The 14,760-nt window shown below is 36.5% G+C and overlaps 1 protein-coding gene, 1 long non-coding RNA gene and 3 other non-coding genes across 6 annotated transcripts; 4 read left to right on the top strand and 1 right to left on the bottom strand.

Annotated features, from left to right (window-relative positions):
- Positions 1-1,039: 1,039 nt before the first annotated feature.
- LOC113290530 lies at positions 1,040-1,709 on the bottom strand. The gene is made up of 2 exons (XM_026540124.1): positions 1,613-1,709; positions 1,040-1,215 (listed from the first exon to the last, which is right to left on the bottom strand). The coding sequence occupies exons 1-2, from the start codon at positions 1,707-1,709 to the stop codon at positions 1,040-1,042; spliced, it is 273 nt and encodes a 90-aa protein (XP_026395909.1).
- Positions 1,710-8,532: 6,823 nt separating this feature from the next.
- On the top strand, positions 8,533-12,724 carry LOC113285467. Of its 2 annotated transcripts, none has more exons than XR_003328674.1 (3): positions 8,533-8,721; positions 8,966-9,020; positions 11,403-12,724. It is a non-coding gene; the product is annotated as an uncharacterized LOC113285467 (long non-coding RNA). The 2 variants fall into 2 exon arrangements; XR_003328673.1 differs by lacking the exon at positions 11,403-12,724 and adding an exon at positions 9,289-9,821.
- Positions 10,404-10,513, top strand: LOC113292236. The gene has a single exon (XR_003331731.1). It is a non-coding gene; the product is annotated as a small nucleolar RNA Z103 (small nucleolar RNA).
- On the top strand, positions 10,720-10,843 carry LOC113291967. The gene has a single exon (XR_003331665.1). It is a non-coding gene; the product is annotated as a small nucleolar RNA SNORD14 (small nucleolar RNA).
- LOC113292252 lies at positions 11,030-11,110 on the top strand. Its single transcript, XR_003331744.1, has one exon. It is a non-coding gene; the product is annotated as a small nucleolar RNA R11/Z151 (small nucleolar RNA).
- Positions 12,725-14,760: the final 2,036 nt, after the last annotated feature.

Here is a 14,760-nt window from a genome sequence, read left to right as displayed (position 1 = left end):
CGTGTTTCGTTTTTAAAAAAATGTTTTGATGACAAAAGAGAGTGGTAAAACTCGAACCCAAACCTAGAAAAGCTAACAATGTGTACTAAACCACAAACTTGATTATTCTTGGGAATATTGATAAATTGCCTCACTCTCAATTTGTGTTTAATAAATTGCCCCGTTATTTTTAACTTTTCAAAACTGTCCCCATTGTTAATTTTTCCATCTAATTTAGTTTTTCATCCAATTTTTTACTTATTTACCCTTTACTTGTCACGTTTATCTTCTACTTCATTTTTCAGGTTCGTCGAGCTCGATTCATGGATTTAGGGTTCAGGGTTCAAAGTTCATGGTTCTGCATTCATGGTTTACGATATAGTTCATGGTTAGGGGTTTAGGGTTCATAGTTCAGGCTCTGTTGTTCATGGTTCAGGGTTCACGGTTCACGATATAGTTCAGGGTTCATGGTTCATGGTTAGGCTTCATAGTTCACGACATAGTTCACGGGTAAATATGACCTTTTAACAGGTGAGATAACTGCCACCTTGCATTTAAGGGGATGGAAAGCATTATTTGAAAAAAACGGACAGTTTAGAAAAGTGCAAAAAAGCGGGGACACTTTTTTTACCCTAATTCAAAACTGGGTCACTTTATCAAAATTCTCATTATTCTTTGACGGTGCAAATTGTATATTACTCCCTCCCTCACACAATAAATGGCCTATCCATTTTTTAATGGGAACATTCTCTATATACCCCTACTATGGGACCTATAGCCAATACACCGTTTTGAACTTTACAAATACTCCTAAGTATAATACATTACTAAAATACCCTTTTTTATGTAATGTATATACAAAACCATTACCACTAACCACTATTCAACAAAATAAAAAAAATAAAATAAAATAAGAAAACCTCAACTATCCGCCATCACCACTGTCCACCACCGCCAACAACCACCACCACCACCTCCAACCACAACCACTGTCCACCACCGCCAACCGCCACCAACACCGACGACCACCACCACCACCGTCAACCACCACCACTGTCCATCACCGCCAACCAGCACCACTGTCCACCACCTCCGCCGCCCACCACCACCAACGACCACCATCGCCGCCGCCGCCAACCACCAACCGCCACCACCGCCAACCATCACCGCCATTTTTCTCCACCACCACCGCAGCCAACCACCACCGCCAACTACCACCACCGACAACCAGCACCACTGTACACCATCGACAACCACCACTACCCACCACAGCCACCAACCACCACCACTTTCATCCACCGCCACCAATCACCACTAGCAACCACCAACTCCACCACCATCATCTAGAGGCAACTTGCTGAAGTTGTCTTCAATAATTGAGGCAACTAGCTCAAGTTGTCTCCACATATGGAAGCAACTAGGACAAGTTGTCTCCACATTATGAAAAGTATACACAAAAAATGAACCCGGCGTGAGTTGAACACGCATCATCTGACATGGAGTCAGTCGTGCTACCGTTGCACCACAGGTTTGTTAGTGCAAAATGATATACAAAATCACATCCAAATAAATATACTACAACTACTGATGTATAAAACTACACAGATGTTGATGGTCTGTAACATATACATACCTAGTAGTTTGCGCGCATCCAACACAAGTTCATATTGTCTGTCGCAATTACACCCACCACAACTCAAACCACCACCAGGCAACACCATATCCTCCATCTCTGCTACTGCAACTCATATTGAGTTCCTGCTGAACTTCTTAAGCATTCATTTATCCTCTTGACTTTAAATCATGAGCATCAGCAGCACAACCATCATCAGCAACTCAACACAACAGCTACTCTAAGATATATGTATAAGGTAACTTCAGATGAATGAATGGACCCAAAAACATAACCAAGTTGCCTCCAAACTGGAATCAACTAGCTCAAGTTGCCTCCAATCTGGAATCAACTAGCTCAAGTTGCCTTCAAAAGTGAAAGCAACTTTCTCAAGTTGTCTGCAAAAAAAAAAGAAGCAACTAGCTCAAGTTGTCTCCAATAATGGAAGCAACTTGGTCAAGTTTTCTCCAATAGTTTGACGCATCCAACACAAGTCCACTGCAACAAACCACCACATCTAACACAACAAACCACCTCCACTGCAACAAACCACCCACTGACCCCTGGAATATTGCAATTTCAGTTCCACCATTTCCAGTACCACAAACACTATGCAGCTTCATGTCACTCTATGTTGCAGTTCAAGACCACCATACCCAAGACTCCATCTGTTGTCCCAGTTCATGTACATTATCATAACAACCTGCCATTGCCTGTACCTACATCTTCTTGTTATTTCTCAGTTCATCTCATCTGCTTCCAACAACATCACTGACTCCATCTTGTCTTGCACCTGTATCTCATACTCAATCTCATTCATTCTCAGCTCTGCACTTCCTCCAACAGTCCACAACTTCCCTGTAATATGCAGTATCACCAAGTATTCAGCAACGTCACTGACTCCATCTTGTATTGCACATGTATCTCATGGTCAATCTCATTCATTCTCAGCTCTGCACTGCCTCCAACAGTCCATAACTTCCCTGTAATATGCAGTATCACCAAGTATTCAACTGCTCCATCTCAGGCCAATGACACCTGCAATCCCCATTTCATCCATCTATCAACAAATTCAATAAATAACACAATCAACTTCAACTGCAATTCTCAAAAACCCATTATGTAATTAACCATATCTTCCATTAACATAACCTTCGAATTAAACCCAATTTCATAATAAATCAACAACCCCCAACAGTACCAACATTCACTGAATCACCCAAAATTGAATTCATCGATGTTCTTCTTCCTTCACTGATTTCTTCAGTTAAGTTCTTTCCTGAGACTCATAAATCAAACCCATTATTGCAGCAACTATCTTCTCTTCTCGACATCAATAACCACCAGATCCCCTTTCTTCTTCTTGATCTGAGCCAAACCCATCACTCTCCATTCTCTGTAATCAACCGCAAATTCAAGACAAACCCTATCTCAACATCATCACACAGAAATTGTATCTTCGAATCTGCTGGATAATCTTCACTATTGCTAACTCAAATTCAACCAATCTTCGATTCTTTCATTTCAAATCTGATTTCTCTTGGTCTCTGAATTTCTGTAAGTATAAGATTCACTACAAACCCTAGTTTGATATCACATCTCTTCATCTACTCCATGTGTTCATCGATTCCAGGCCAGTGATTTCGAGATTTTAATTTGTTCATCTCTTCACTTCGAACTGAAATTGCAATATTGCAGGGTCAGTGATTTCGAGATTTGATTGAAGTCGAAAACCTAAATCTCGATTTATAGATCTGTTGAAAACCAAACTTATAAAATGTAGTAGCGGTGATTGAGATAGTGATGGCGGCAGCGATTGAGATGGTGATGGTGGTGGGAGAGATGCAGATGGTGGTGGTAGGAGAAATAAAGTATTTTATGAGATTATGAGTTGAGGAAGAATGAAGGTGGAAGGTTAAAAAAGGAAGTCAACAAATTGTGATTTTGTTTTGGACTTGTTTTTTACCCCTCGAGGGTGTTTGTGCAAAGCCCATGGATAGTAGGGGTAATAATAACATTCCCACTTTTTTAATTTTGTACCACTAATAGGTGACCTATATACGTCATTAAAACAATGAAATATTTCTAAAACTATTCTTTTAGGTGATTATTGTTAGTATAATAAAGATGTATAATCCGATAGCTATGTTTGTATTCTTTACTGAGTGTTTAAAAATACTTTTCAATGGTATAAAGTTAATGATATCCATGATATAGTTTGAAAGATAAATCATTTCTATATATATTTGACTAATTATTATCCATAAGATTATAATTGTAAAAAATATTTTAAAAATACTCCTGTCTCCTCTTGTCTTGAAATTGTGCATACTTAAACGAGGTCACCTATAGTGGGATAATGTGTTGTAGAATGTGATAATAAGAAGTTCGATTATCAGATTTGTCAAGATTTGATTTTTAAACTAAAACTAAAAATAAAGGAACACTAATTCAGAATTGATTTCAAGATTTTAAAAATAACCAAGACACTAGATTCCATTATTATACGTGATTGAATGATGCTAAATATTTCAAAACCCGAATTATCATTTAAGTCCTTTATTTCTTAATTCACAAATAATCAGGCATATTTTCAAATATTAATTGTATTCCCTAAGCATAGATTGTTAATTGATTAAACAAAGTATAACCTATCAAATTGAATCACAATTAATTTAGAAAATTATGATAATTTAAAACTCTGCAAAAGCAGTGATTGAGTGAATTATAAATTAAAAATTAGATAAAATAAAATAGTTACCCACCATTCATGCGTAAATAGCTTCCTCAATTGCCTTGGTTACGCGAGAATTAGCTCATCATGGTATAAACTCTCTAAAAATATTGATTTTATTGGCCAAAGTGTTTACAAATGATCATGAAAAAGAGAAAATGGTGAAAAGCGGAAATTTTCAATGCTTATATTTGTTGCAAATTTCAGTGTTACAGAGAACGATAAAACAAATATGTTGTAGTTACTATTAGTCTATCGTTGAAATACTATTGCAAAGCCTATGAAAAGTTGACATTTTTTAACGACTGTCTTGGACATGTTGTTTTGCGTGTTCTTCCTCTTGCAGCAGCAGGAAAATCTCAACTTCTCGGTCTCGCTCTCTCTCTCTCTGTTCTCTGCTAAACTCTATGTAAACCTCAGCTCAACTCCAACACCTTTTATATAGTCATAGGACCAAGAATGTGTTCGTAATATCCAAAAATTATCACAATGACTTTTTTATTCTTCACGGTTTTTCACGGGAATAATTCCCTTTTTTAACTTCTCACGATGTCAATTAGTGTTTACTCAAAACGCAGGGGATACCCAATACACCCAACTTTTTCGTTCGGTAACCTGTATAGACAAAACTTAACATAATAGTAAGTATACCAACTTAATGATCCTTGACAATATGCATATAGAGTTTATATCTGAACCTCTACTCAATCAGTATGTATATAGGCACAAGGTCCGCGAACCTGATTGTTAACTTGGACGATCTCAAAAATCAATATCCAAGATCAATCTAGTCGTATCCAAATAATTCAATCAAAATTCTCCCAAGTGAATTAAACTTGTTATCTATCTTTCAAGATACGTATTTTACATGAAACTAGTCTCGTAATCGATTACAATTAAGCGGCCGTATCTACTTAGAGTGAATACGTACAAACCTGTGTAAACCAAATTATAAAGATAAACAATATAATTTGGAAAAGAGAAAACATAAGATACTAGATACTTTGTTAACGAGGAAACCGCAATAGCAGAAAAGTCTCGGGACCTCGTATTATGCCGTTACAGACACTAACCTACTATCATACTTCGTTCGGGAATGTAGTTGAAATCGAATCCACCCTCTAATCGATTCAGTTACAGTCGCGCTCCTTACGTATCTTCAGTTACAGTCGCGCTCCTTACGTATCTTGAACCTCGCAAGGTTCTATGCACTTGATTCCGTTAGTTGACGTCCTTTATAGCCTAAGAGTTGCTTGATCGGAAGGTAGAATTTTGATACCAATATGCCTCTAACATATAAGCCTATTTGATTTCCGTTTAGATCAAAGATCAAGGTGTAAAAATCTGTTTGCAATGGACAAAGCTAGCAAACCTCACAAATCCATATTTTACGACTCATGAAGAGCATCTCAAATTCTTAGCCACCTCTCAAGAACAATCTTCAAAAGATCAACTAAGATCAGTCTTTAGGTATCTATCCAGATGAATCACAAAGTATGAGACGTAGATAACTTTGCGATTACTATCTATCTTTCCTGAAAGATATTACGAAAACCTCGATAACAAAAAATCAAGATCAGGATACACAAACTATCAAGGTAAATATCATCGGACCTGGCTTCACAAATCCCAAAGCGAAGTCTTTTAGTCGTAGACTTAATAATGTTTTACAGAAGAAACCTAGGTCAATAGAGGACGACTCTAGAATTAACTAGGACACATGATATTAAACAAAGGTATCGTGTAGATTGGGTTTATAACAACGAAAAAGAGTTCCGATATGAAAGTTGTTATGAAATATCGAAAGTCTTGCCCAAATTTAATCCAATTCATAGGTTTTAATTTCTAAATTTTTTAAGCAAGAATGTAAAAGTAGATTTTCATTTACCAACAAAAGTGCAATTACATTAAATGATCATCCAATAAAAGTGCAATTACATTAAAAGGAATAATATTTATCAAACTAACGATTTCCCTGACCTCCAAAGATACATGCCCCGCTTATGTTTGATCCTCCAACATGTCGTAAATTCAATAGTTTGAGTCTGAGATGGTGATTGAGTAGCATCAGGCGATTCATAACCTTGATATGGTACATGAAATGGTTGAATTGGATGAGCAGGTGCTTGAAATGGGTGAAATGCTGAAGTGGTTGTTGGGTTTATATTGCAGATTTCCTAAATGTATCCACATTTCCACCACCAGGAGTAAGTACAAGACCTTGGGGAATGAAACCACTAAGGATCTGGAAACAGATATCCGCCAGCTCTACGTCTCCTCCTCCTGCTGCTACCTGAGTCTCTTCCACTAAATTTGGAGTAGAATGACGACTTCTACGACCTCCACGACTTCTTTGACTACTACCTGAGGGGGACATGATGTTTATATAAACCAACTCGCTCGGGATGACTAGATGTATGCGTAGCTAATACATCAGGATCAACTAGTTGCCTAACATTGATGAACTCTTTTTCCTTATCCTAGATATAGACGCCATCACATATTGCAGTAGTCAATTTTTCTTTGTCTTTTCTGTTGTTTTTCCTTTTTCTAGTTGTTTTGGTACTCATTTTCAAAGAAGCTAAGCAAAAGATCCCTCTGGTTTGCTCTCTATAGTGAAGAGAAAAAGAAATATGTGTGAATGAAAGCTGAAGAGGATGGCGCTATTTATATACGATAGAGCACCGACTGTGCACGATCGAGACTCGATCGCTTAACGTTCACATATTGGCTCGGCCAATTTTTCAAACCAACTGGCATGACATATGAATGGGTTAGCCACCCCCGTAAGAACCGGCCTAAACAAAACATATATGGATGTTTAATTTTTTCTTTGTGCCCCTCTAAAATTTAGGCCTAGGGTGGTTGACCATTCCGCTCTATGCTTTAGACGGCCCTAGCTGATCGGTTTTCTAGTTAGCAATTTAGGGTACAAATAGTAGTTCGGGACGGCATACGTACGTGAATTATACGAATTCAGATAGGTCGGATTTGATCAAAAGATCGATCAACGGTTCGTTATTCGGAGAGTAGTTCGGAACGGATACATACATGTATAATTCGTTTTATAAATGTGAATTCCATATTTAAAATTCGCCATTATTAAATAATAAATTTTAGAATTTTAGGAGGTATTGACATAGTTTGTGCTAAAAATGTAATATATATATATATATATATATATATATATATATATTAAATATCATCTAATTATTTCAGCAACTACCTGTTTGCCCAGTGGTTCAGATGTGAGACAAGGGAGTGGGAGGTCGTGAGATGAATTCTTATTTTGAAAAACCAAATTATATGGGAAAGATATGATAATTCGGCTTGAGCTGGCTGGGCCTGTTTTGTATTGAAAAACCAAATTATATGGGAAAGATATGACAGTTCGGCTTGAGTTGGCTGGTCCAGTTTACAAATGTTTGCGTCTGGGCTTGGCGAATTAATAAGACAAATTTTGAGTGGGTACGAATAATTCGCGCACAGTTCTGAAACACCATATAACGCGCGTTCAAGAAATTCCGCCGTATGATTCGAATTCGGACAGTTTAGATACGTTCGCGAATAATTCGCCGAATTACTAATTAGGGGTCGATATTTATTTTCTTTGTAGTTTATTTTTGAGTCACTTTGAAAGTCTGATAATAAGGTAAAACCACCTGATTAATGAGTTGCTAACCAATCACGATCAAACCAAATCCAACGTAGGGTTAATGGTTTTTGATTTTAATGATTTTTAATAAAAATAAAAGAATGGTAACAATTATAGTTAATTTTAATATGACTTTTGTAGACGGTAAATCAGAAGAAAAAAAAAAGTAGGTCGGGAGAATTAAGCTTAAAAGTCCTTCACCCATAATTTGATTACATTTCGATCCCGCTTCCATTAACACCTACATAGGCTAATACGGTGATGGTGTTTTGGTTCTTGCAGGGTAGTGGGTTTTGTTTACCCGTACTAGGTGTAGTCGCATTATCTTTGGTTTTCACATTATGGATGGGAAATAGGAAAAACATAGGTGGTAAATAGGGAAAATCGAGGAAAATAGGTGAAAGTAAAAAAGTGAAAATAAGAAGCGTCAAGTAAAAATCGATTGTCCCTCATGGCACCCAAACTGGTATTTGTCGGGTGCCCATATAACATTGTTCTCTATATTAATTCCGCCCCCTCTCTAGTCGAGTCTCCACCCTATTCCCCACCACAACTGTTGCTCATTCGAACTCTTTACCAAAACCTAAAACCCTGCTATCATCGTCGTTTTTTTATTTCTGTAACTATTATTCTTTACGTAACATCAAACAAGAATGATGGTGGTGTCTAATTAAATGATGAATTTCACTAAATTGAAGTTTTTCAAATGAGTTTTCTTATGATCCACAAGCATTTACTTAGGTAACCAAATTTTCATTTTGTATATGAGAGAATTTTAGTATTAGATTGGTAACATAATTAGGGTTTGCATCTGTTAATATGTGATAACCATTACATGATAAAAGTTAATTTTGATACCTATTTGATTGTATCTGAAATCCTATTTCTGTGTGCTTGAAGTGTGAATTAATAGTGGTAGCTGCTGTTACAATTCCTTGAATGCGAAAATTTGGTTTTGATTGATTCATTCTTGTTTCTGAATTAGGGGCTTTTATAGGGAGGAGATGGTTTTGGATTTGAATTAACTGGTTTGTAAGCATGTAAGTAATTTCCCCTCACTCTCAATGTTAAAATTTGCATCATAGGCTTTGGTGTGTTGTTCATCAAGAATTTGCGTGATGAAAATGAGTATAATATTACTGAATCTTTATGCTAGCACTGGTCAATACAAACTACATGCAAATTAATGTTGGTTTGTATTAAGTTATAGGTACAATTTTCCCGGATGCAAAAGTTGAATGATTAGATGGTTTGAATGCAACTTGTAATCACTATAATTGACTTCAGTTTCGTGTTGTTATATTACAGGCATCACTATGAAAGTTTGCTATCAGTTATGTAGAGTAGTTACATTTGTGGTTCTTGATATGTCTGTTATGTAGTCAGTAATCTTGTTGAAATGGGTGACAATCATTTGGAGGAGAGGGGCTTACTCTACTTTGTGATACGCACGCGAGGAACTCTTACTAGTTACAGTTCTTTTTACTTGCTAATTTGTGATAGGTAATGGGAATGAGTTAGAGCTGAAAGTATAGGTTTTGCTTGCTTATTTGATCTTACCTATTTAGTTTACATTACCTTGCCCAACCTTGAAGATACTCAAAAGGCTGTAATTTTGTTAAACTTCATAATGTATTTGTAGGCTAATCCAAGTTATTTGGTTGGATAAAGCTGGTTTCATATATGATCGATATAACCTTGTCAAGGCGTGTGCTTCTCTTTTGTTTTTACTGCTGCTGATAGGTATTTAGAATATTTAGTTACCGTAGAATGTTAGCAGATGTATCGTGAAGGACGCAAAAAGACACAACACGTGTACAGGGTAAAAGTGTTTTTGTTAAATTAAAGAGATACTGTTGAATTGGATTTTATGAGAATTTGTTTAGGGTAGTGGCATTTGGAATCATATTGATTTTTGATAGGGTGTTTTGTGGGTGACAAGAAAGAATGAAGAATAATAAAAAGACCTGACACTTAGTTTGGGGTAGTCAAGAAACACCTTATTTTTCTTAGTGTAGTGAAGTATAGTTTACTTAGTGTAGTGAAATTGGAGTGATATTGAAATCTGATACTCTGGTTATGTCTGAGGGCGACATTGGCTTCATTATCTGGTCAATGTTGGCATCTGTTCTCCTTGAATCCTCCTCTTGAAGAAAAATTATTTTGCTCTTCTGCTCAATGGTTGCATTAGGGAAAATTTGGGGCATAGACTTTTAAAATTTGAAAATTCTCTTTCTAATTGCAGCACCTGTAATGATTGAGTAGATAACCGCACAACTTGATCATCTAAAGGGCTGAAGATTGTTTAGTTGTCCTCAAAACACTATAAAATTCGTAATTGTTCTAGAAAATGGTCATTTCAAAATTTTCTTTTCCTAGCCTTTTATGGGTAGTCATTGTCATTTTTTTTAGGTAATGTTGTGATGGAGGTGATGATCCTTTCCCAGTTGATCGACCAAGATTATACAGTGTGCTCTTTGTTTAAATCTCTTTCTCAACAGAAGAGGTTTTCACATCCAGTACTGTGATCCATCTTTCCTTTTTTCCATTTTTCTCCTAAGCAATTTTTTTTTTTTGATTTTAAAAAGCTTTTGTGATCTTCTGCTGCTGTTCTTTCCCTCAGTTTGCATGTGGCTGATGGGATAGTTGCTGTTCTTTCCCTCAGTTTGATCTTCTTTTTTCCTTTTTGCTCTGAACGTTTTTGTATAATGTTTTCTTGTGTTCAAAACTTTAGTCTATTGTTTATGATGATTAATCAAGGGGTTGTTTCTAAAAAAGAATCGCAATTGCCGACTAAGAGCTTTTGCCTTTCGCTGGGCTTGAGAGCTAATGCTGCTTTATTCCTCCTTGGGTGTCTGAAACATTTTGATAACACTTTTCTTTGTATTTCTTTTTCATTTCTTTGTAGTTCTTATCCCAATTGATCCTCAAGTCCAGATAGTAAGGTGAAATACTACGTAGTATTTGCACTCTTGATGATAATAAATTTTTACTCGTTTCGACTTGTATTTTTCATACAAATGCACCAGTGCCAATTTCCAGATTAATAAGGCTAATGATGATAAGTTTTTATATCTTACCGGATTTCTGTGAGATTTTATCAATGATCTGAATGTTACACACACAGATTTTGATAGGCGAAAATGCTATTTGACCAGCATTTTAACAGCTACTTGACAGCTGATCTGACATGGCAGGTGATGTGGCGGAAAAGATTGATTTTCTCTTTCGTCCATGTCATTAGGGAGATAACAAATTAATGTGAAGTATTTTTTTTTTTATGTTTTCTCTAATCCCTGCACATGAACTTCTTTTCTCTCATCCTGTTCATTTGATTGTTACACCATTACAACTACAACCATGTCCACAAAAATCTCATGCTATCATAAACCACTAATGATCCAAATCACTTCAAATGCCAGTTGCAGTGGAGAAAAAAATGACATGTATTATGAGAGACTTCTTATGGGGAGCTAGTTCTGGAAGGAGAAAAATTTGTTGGATAGCATGGAAAACAATGGTGAAACCAAAAGCAATGGGAGGCTTGGGAATTAGGAGCTTAAGGGCAACAAACAAAGCCTTAATGGAAAAATGGAGATGGAGATTCACAAAGCCCTATGGAGGAAGGTGATTCAATGCAAAACCAAATCAGATGAGACTGACTTATGTCCACTAGAATGCAATCTGCCACAAGGAAGGGGTTATTGGAAAGAAATCCATAAGGAAAGTGAGTTGGTCTTTTCCAATTCAAAAATAAAGATTGGTAATGGCAAAACTGTTAAGTTCTGGCTAGACATCTGGAAAGGAATTACTCCTCTATGCAAAAAAAAATAAATCCTATAGCTTTCAAGGCTGCAATTCATAAAAAAGCTAGAGTGGCAGATCTAATTCACAATGGAAGATGGAGGATACAACTGAGGAAAAATTGAAGCTCAGAAGTGGCAGAGGCTTTCTCCAGCATGCTAACTCTTTTGGGGGTTTCCAGCTACTCTAAATGAAGAGTTGGATTCAATCAAGTTCCAGTCAGGAGATGCTTACACAACTAGAGAGGGATACAAATGTATAACGCAGAAAGACAATCCCCAACAATCTTCGAGTCTCGGCTATGTTTGGAAGAAGCACATCCCTCCTAAAGCTCAAGTATTTGTGTGGTTTGCTGTACAAAACGCAATACGAACAGTTGACAATTTAAACAAGAGAGGATGTGACATAGAAGAAACCAACTGCAGTTTCTGTAATGTTACTGCAGAAGATGTTGATCATATACTGCTAGGTTGTTCTTTCTTTCTCTAGGGACATATGGGACTATTTCACAACTCGAATGAGACATGACTGGTCACTCAAACTGACAGCGAAAGAGAAACTTGAATCGCGGAACTCTACAAGAGAGAAGAAGATTAAGACTAAGGTTTGGGCCATTCTGCCGTTTGCAGTTTTATGGGCAGAGAAACAGAAGTGTGATGGAGAAAAAGAGGGGAAGGGATAAAGATGAAGTGATCATCGAGATAAAAAGATTTGTATACGGGCTCTTTACCTGATTGGTTCAAACACCATAGTTTCAGGGACGTGATATATTCAATGGGAGGCTATGGATGGTAACTGCTTTTTCTGCCTATCCAGTTAGGCTTGTAACTGGGCTTCAAGTTGCCGTTTTTCTTTGAACCCTTATTTGGGGCATACAAGATAATTTTGGGGCATATAAAATAAGACAAAAACAGGGTTGGAAATAGTGTTTTTAGGGTATCCCTTATCCAATATATTTTCATAAATGCGAAAAATACCCTTGACTGATTAGTGTTAAATTATTGTTAATTTGATTAATTAGTTGTTAATGATTGTAGTTAGTTTAGTGTTAACTTCGGATAATAATTTTCTTTTTTAAGAGAGTGAGTGAGTTATTTTAGAAGAAGAAAAAGAAGAGGAGTAAAGAAAAAAAGTTTCTTTTTCTTTGAGATCTTTGTGATTATTGATCGATGTGTGATCCAAATTCGAGTGAGGAAGGTGAATCTTCATCACGTAAAGCTAAGAAAATTCATATCAATTACGATGGAGATCTGTAGATGGTTTATTTGTTGGATTATGAAAATGATTTTACCCAAACTCAATCTCAAACTCAACTTTTTTCTCAAGCTCAAGATGACGACTTTTTGGAGCCAAATCCCGAAGATGAGTACATGGATGAGGAACCCAATGCTAATAATACATAGGTATGGTTGTAGATGTTGTTTGATGTCCATTTTGTAGCTTGAATTCACCAAAAGTTTTGATTTTTGTATGTAGTTTGGCGCACCAGAGTTAGGTTCGGCATATAATTTATATGCCGAACCTTGATAAATAAGAACAGTTCGGTTTGTACAATTGAATTCTTTATAAGCCGAACTGTCATAGAATTTTTTTCGCACCAAATAAATTCCATGGATCGGCTTAAAGAGAATGTGCTGATGAGCCGAACTTCAAAGATCGGCTTTCAAATAGTATTGCGAATAAGCCGAACCTAACCCCAAACGATAGTGAAGTCTACTAATGGAGAACATCAATGTCCAAATTAAACTCATTCAAATGAATGAGATATTATCGTCATCTTCAAGAGAACGAAAAGACGAAAACAACGCAAAAAGAATGAGGCCATTCCGATATCGGACGAAGAAGTTATGGCCAAAATTAAATCTAAAAACTTGAGTGTACAGAGATAAGTTCGGCTGATAACTCATCATCACGAGTTAGCCGAACCTGGAGCCTACAAATCAAGATTTTCGAAATGTTTACAGAGATAAGTTTGGCTTAAAAGTAATCTAATCGAGTCAGCCGAAGCTGACAACCACCTGGAGTAAATTTCATTTGTCAGGTTCGGCCGGGAAAGGTTGGCAAGGTATTAGCCGAACCTGACACTATTATGGGGCATGTTTGGACGCAAAATTGACTTTTATCTCAAGGAGAAACGGTTTCGGAAGGATTCTAAAGCCTAACTTTGAGAGCTCTATATAAGAAAAATCCTTAAGAAGAGATCTTTCAATCTTTATCATCTCTTTACACCACATTTTATCATTCATATTATATTCCACGTCATAAAAAATACATCGAAAAGTCTAAAATGACATGCATCAATTTTGAGAAAAAAAATCAAGTTAGAGGTACGGGATCACCACCATATTCATCATCCCCTCCGCCACCATTTTCATCATCACCTCATACTACACCCTTATTTTCATCATTATCATCCTCTTGTTCTACAGGCAAACATCCACCCGTGTCATTTCGCCTTTTCCCTGCATGCAAGTTTTTGGTGCCACCACCTCGAGGTTTGGGAGTTTTTGAATTAGAAGGAGTCACTTCCATCGTTCTCCTTTTAAGTTTTTCTTTGAATTTTCCCGGATGGGTGCTAAAACAAATGATACACCTTAATTAATTTTCCAAAATAAATAAATATGACTCTACTAAACAATTATAAGTCACCTATAAATGGACAAGTTTATAGGAAGTTATTAGTCATACACAGAGTAAAGTTCGGCACATTCGATATTTATCAAAATGAGCCGAACAATATGCCGAATAGTGTAAGATGGATTGTTCAAGTTCGGCTGATTATCATAAAAAATATTTATAAGCCGAACATGTAGGTTCGGCTGATTCGATATTCAAAACACAACATGTTTTTCAGCCGAACTGTTCTTCGTCTGTAGAAGAAAAAAAAGTTTGGCTGATGAATATCAGCCGAACACTACTGCGTAACTACCAAAATTGCAAGGAATCATCGATTACATGTCATGAAATCAATGAAAT

Source organism: Papaver somniferum, chromosome 6, assembly GCF_003573695.1.
Source record: "Papaver somniferum cultivar HN1 chromosome 6, ASM357369v1, whole genome shotgun sequence".
Taxonomy (NCBI): Eukaryota; Viridiplantae; Streptophyta; class Magnoliopsida; order Ranunculales; family Papaveraceae; genus Papaver; species Papaver somniferum.
Note: the sequence above shows the minus strand (reverse complement) of the source record. Positions and strands in the feature narration are given on the sequence as shown.

Bases quoted from the DNA above. Each gene is read 5' to 3' on its own strand.
- LOC113290530 (XM_026540124.1), bottom strand. From the start codon at position 1,709: ATGGAGGATATGGTGTTGCCTGGTGGTGGTTTGAGTTGTGGTGGGTGT. The intron at 1,216-1,612 runs GTATGTATATGT...GATGGTGTACAG, and splicing joins GGATGCGCGCAAACTACTAG to TGGTGCTGGTTGTCGGTGGT.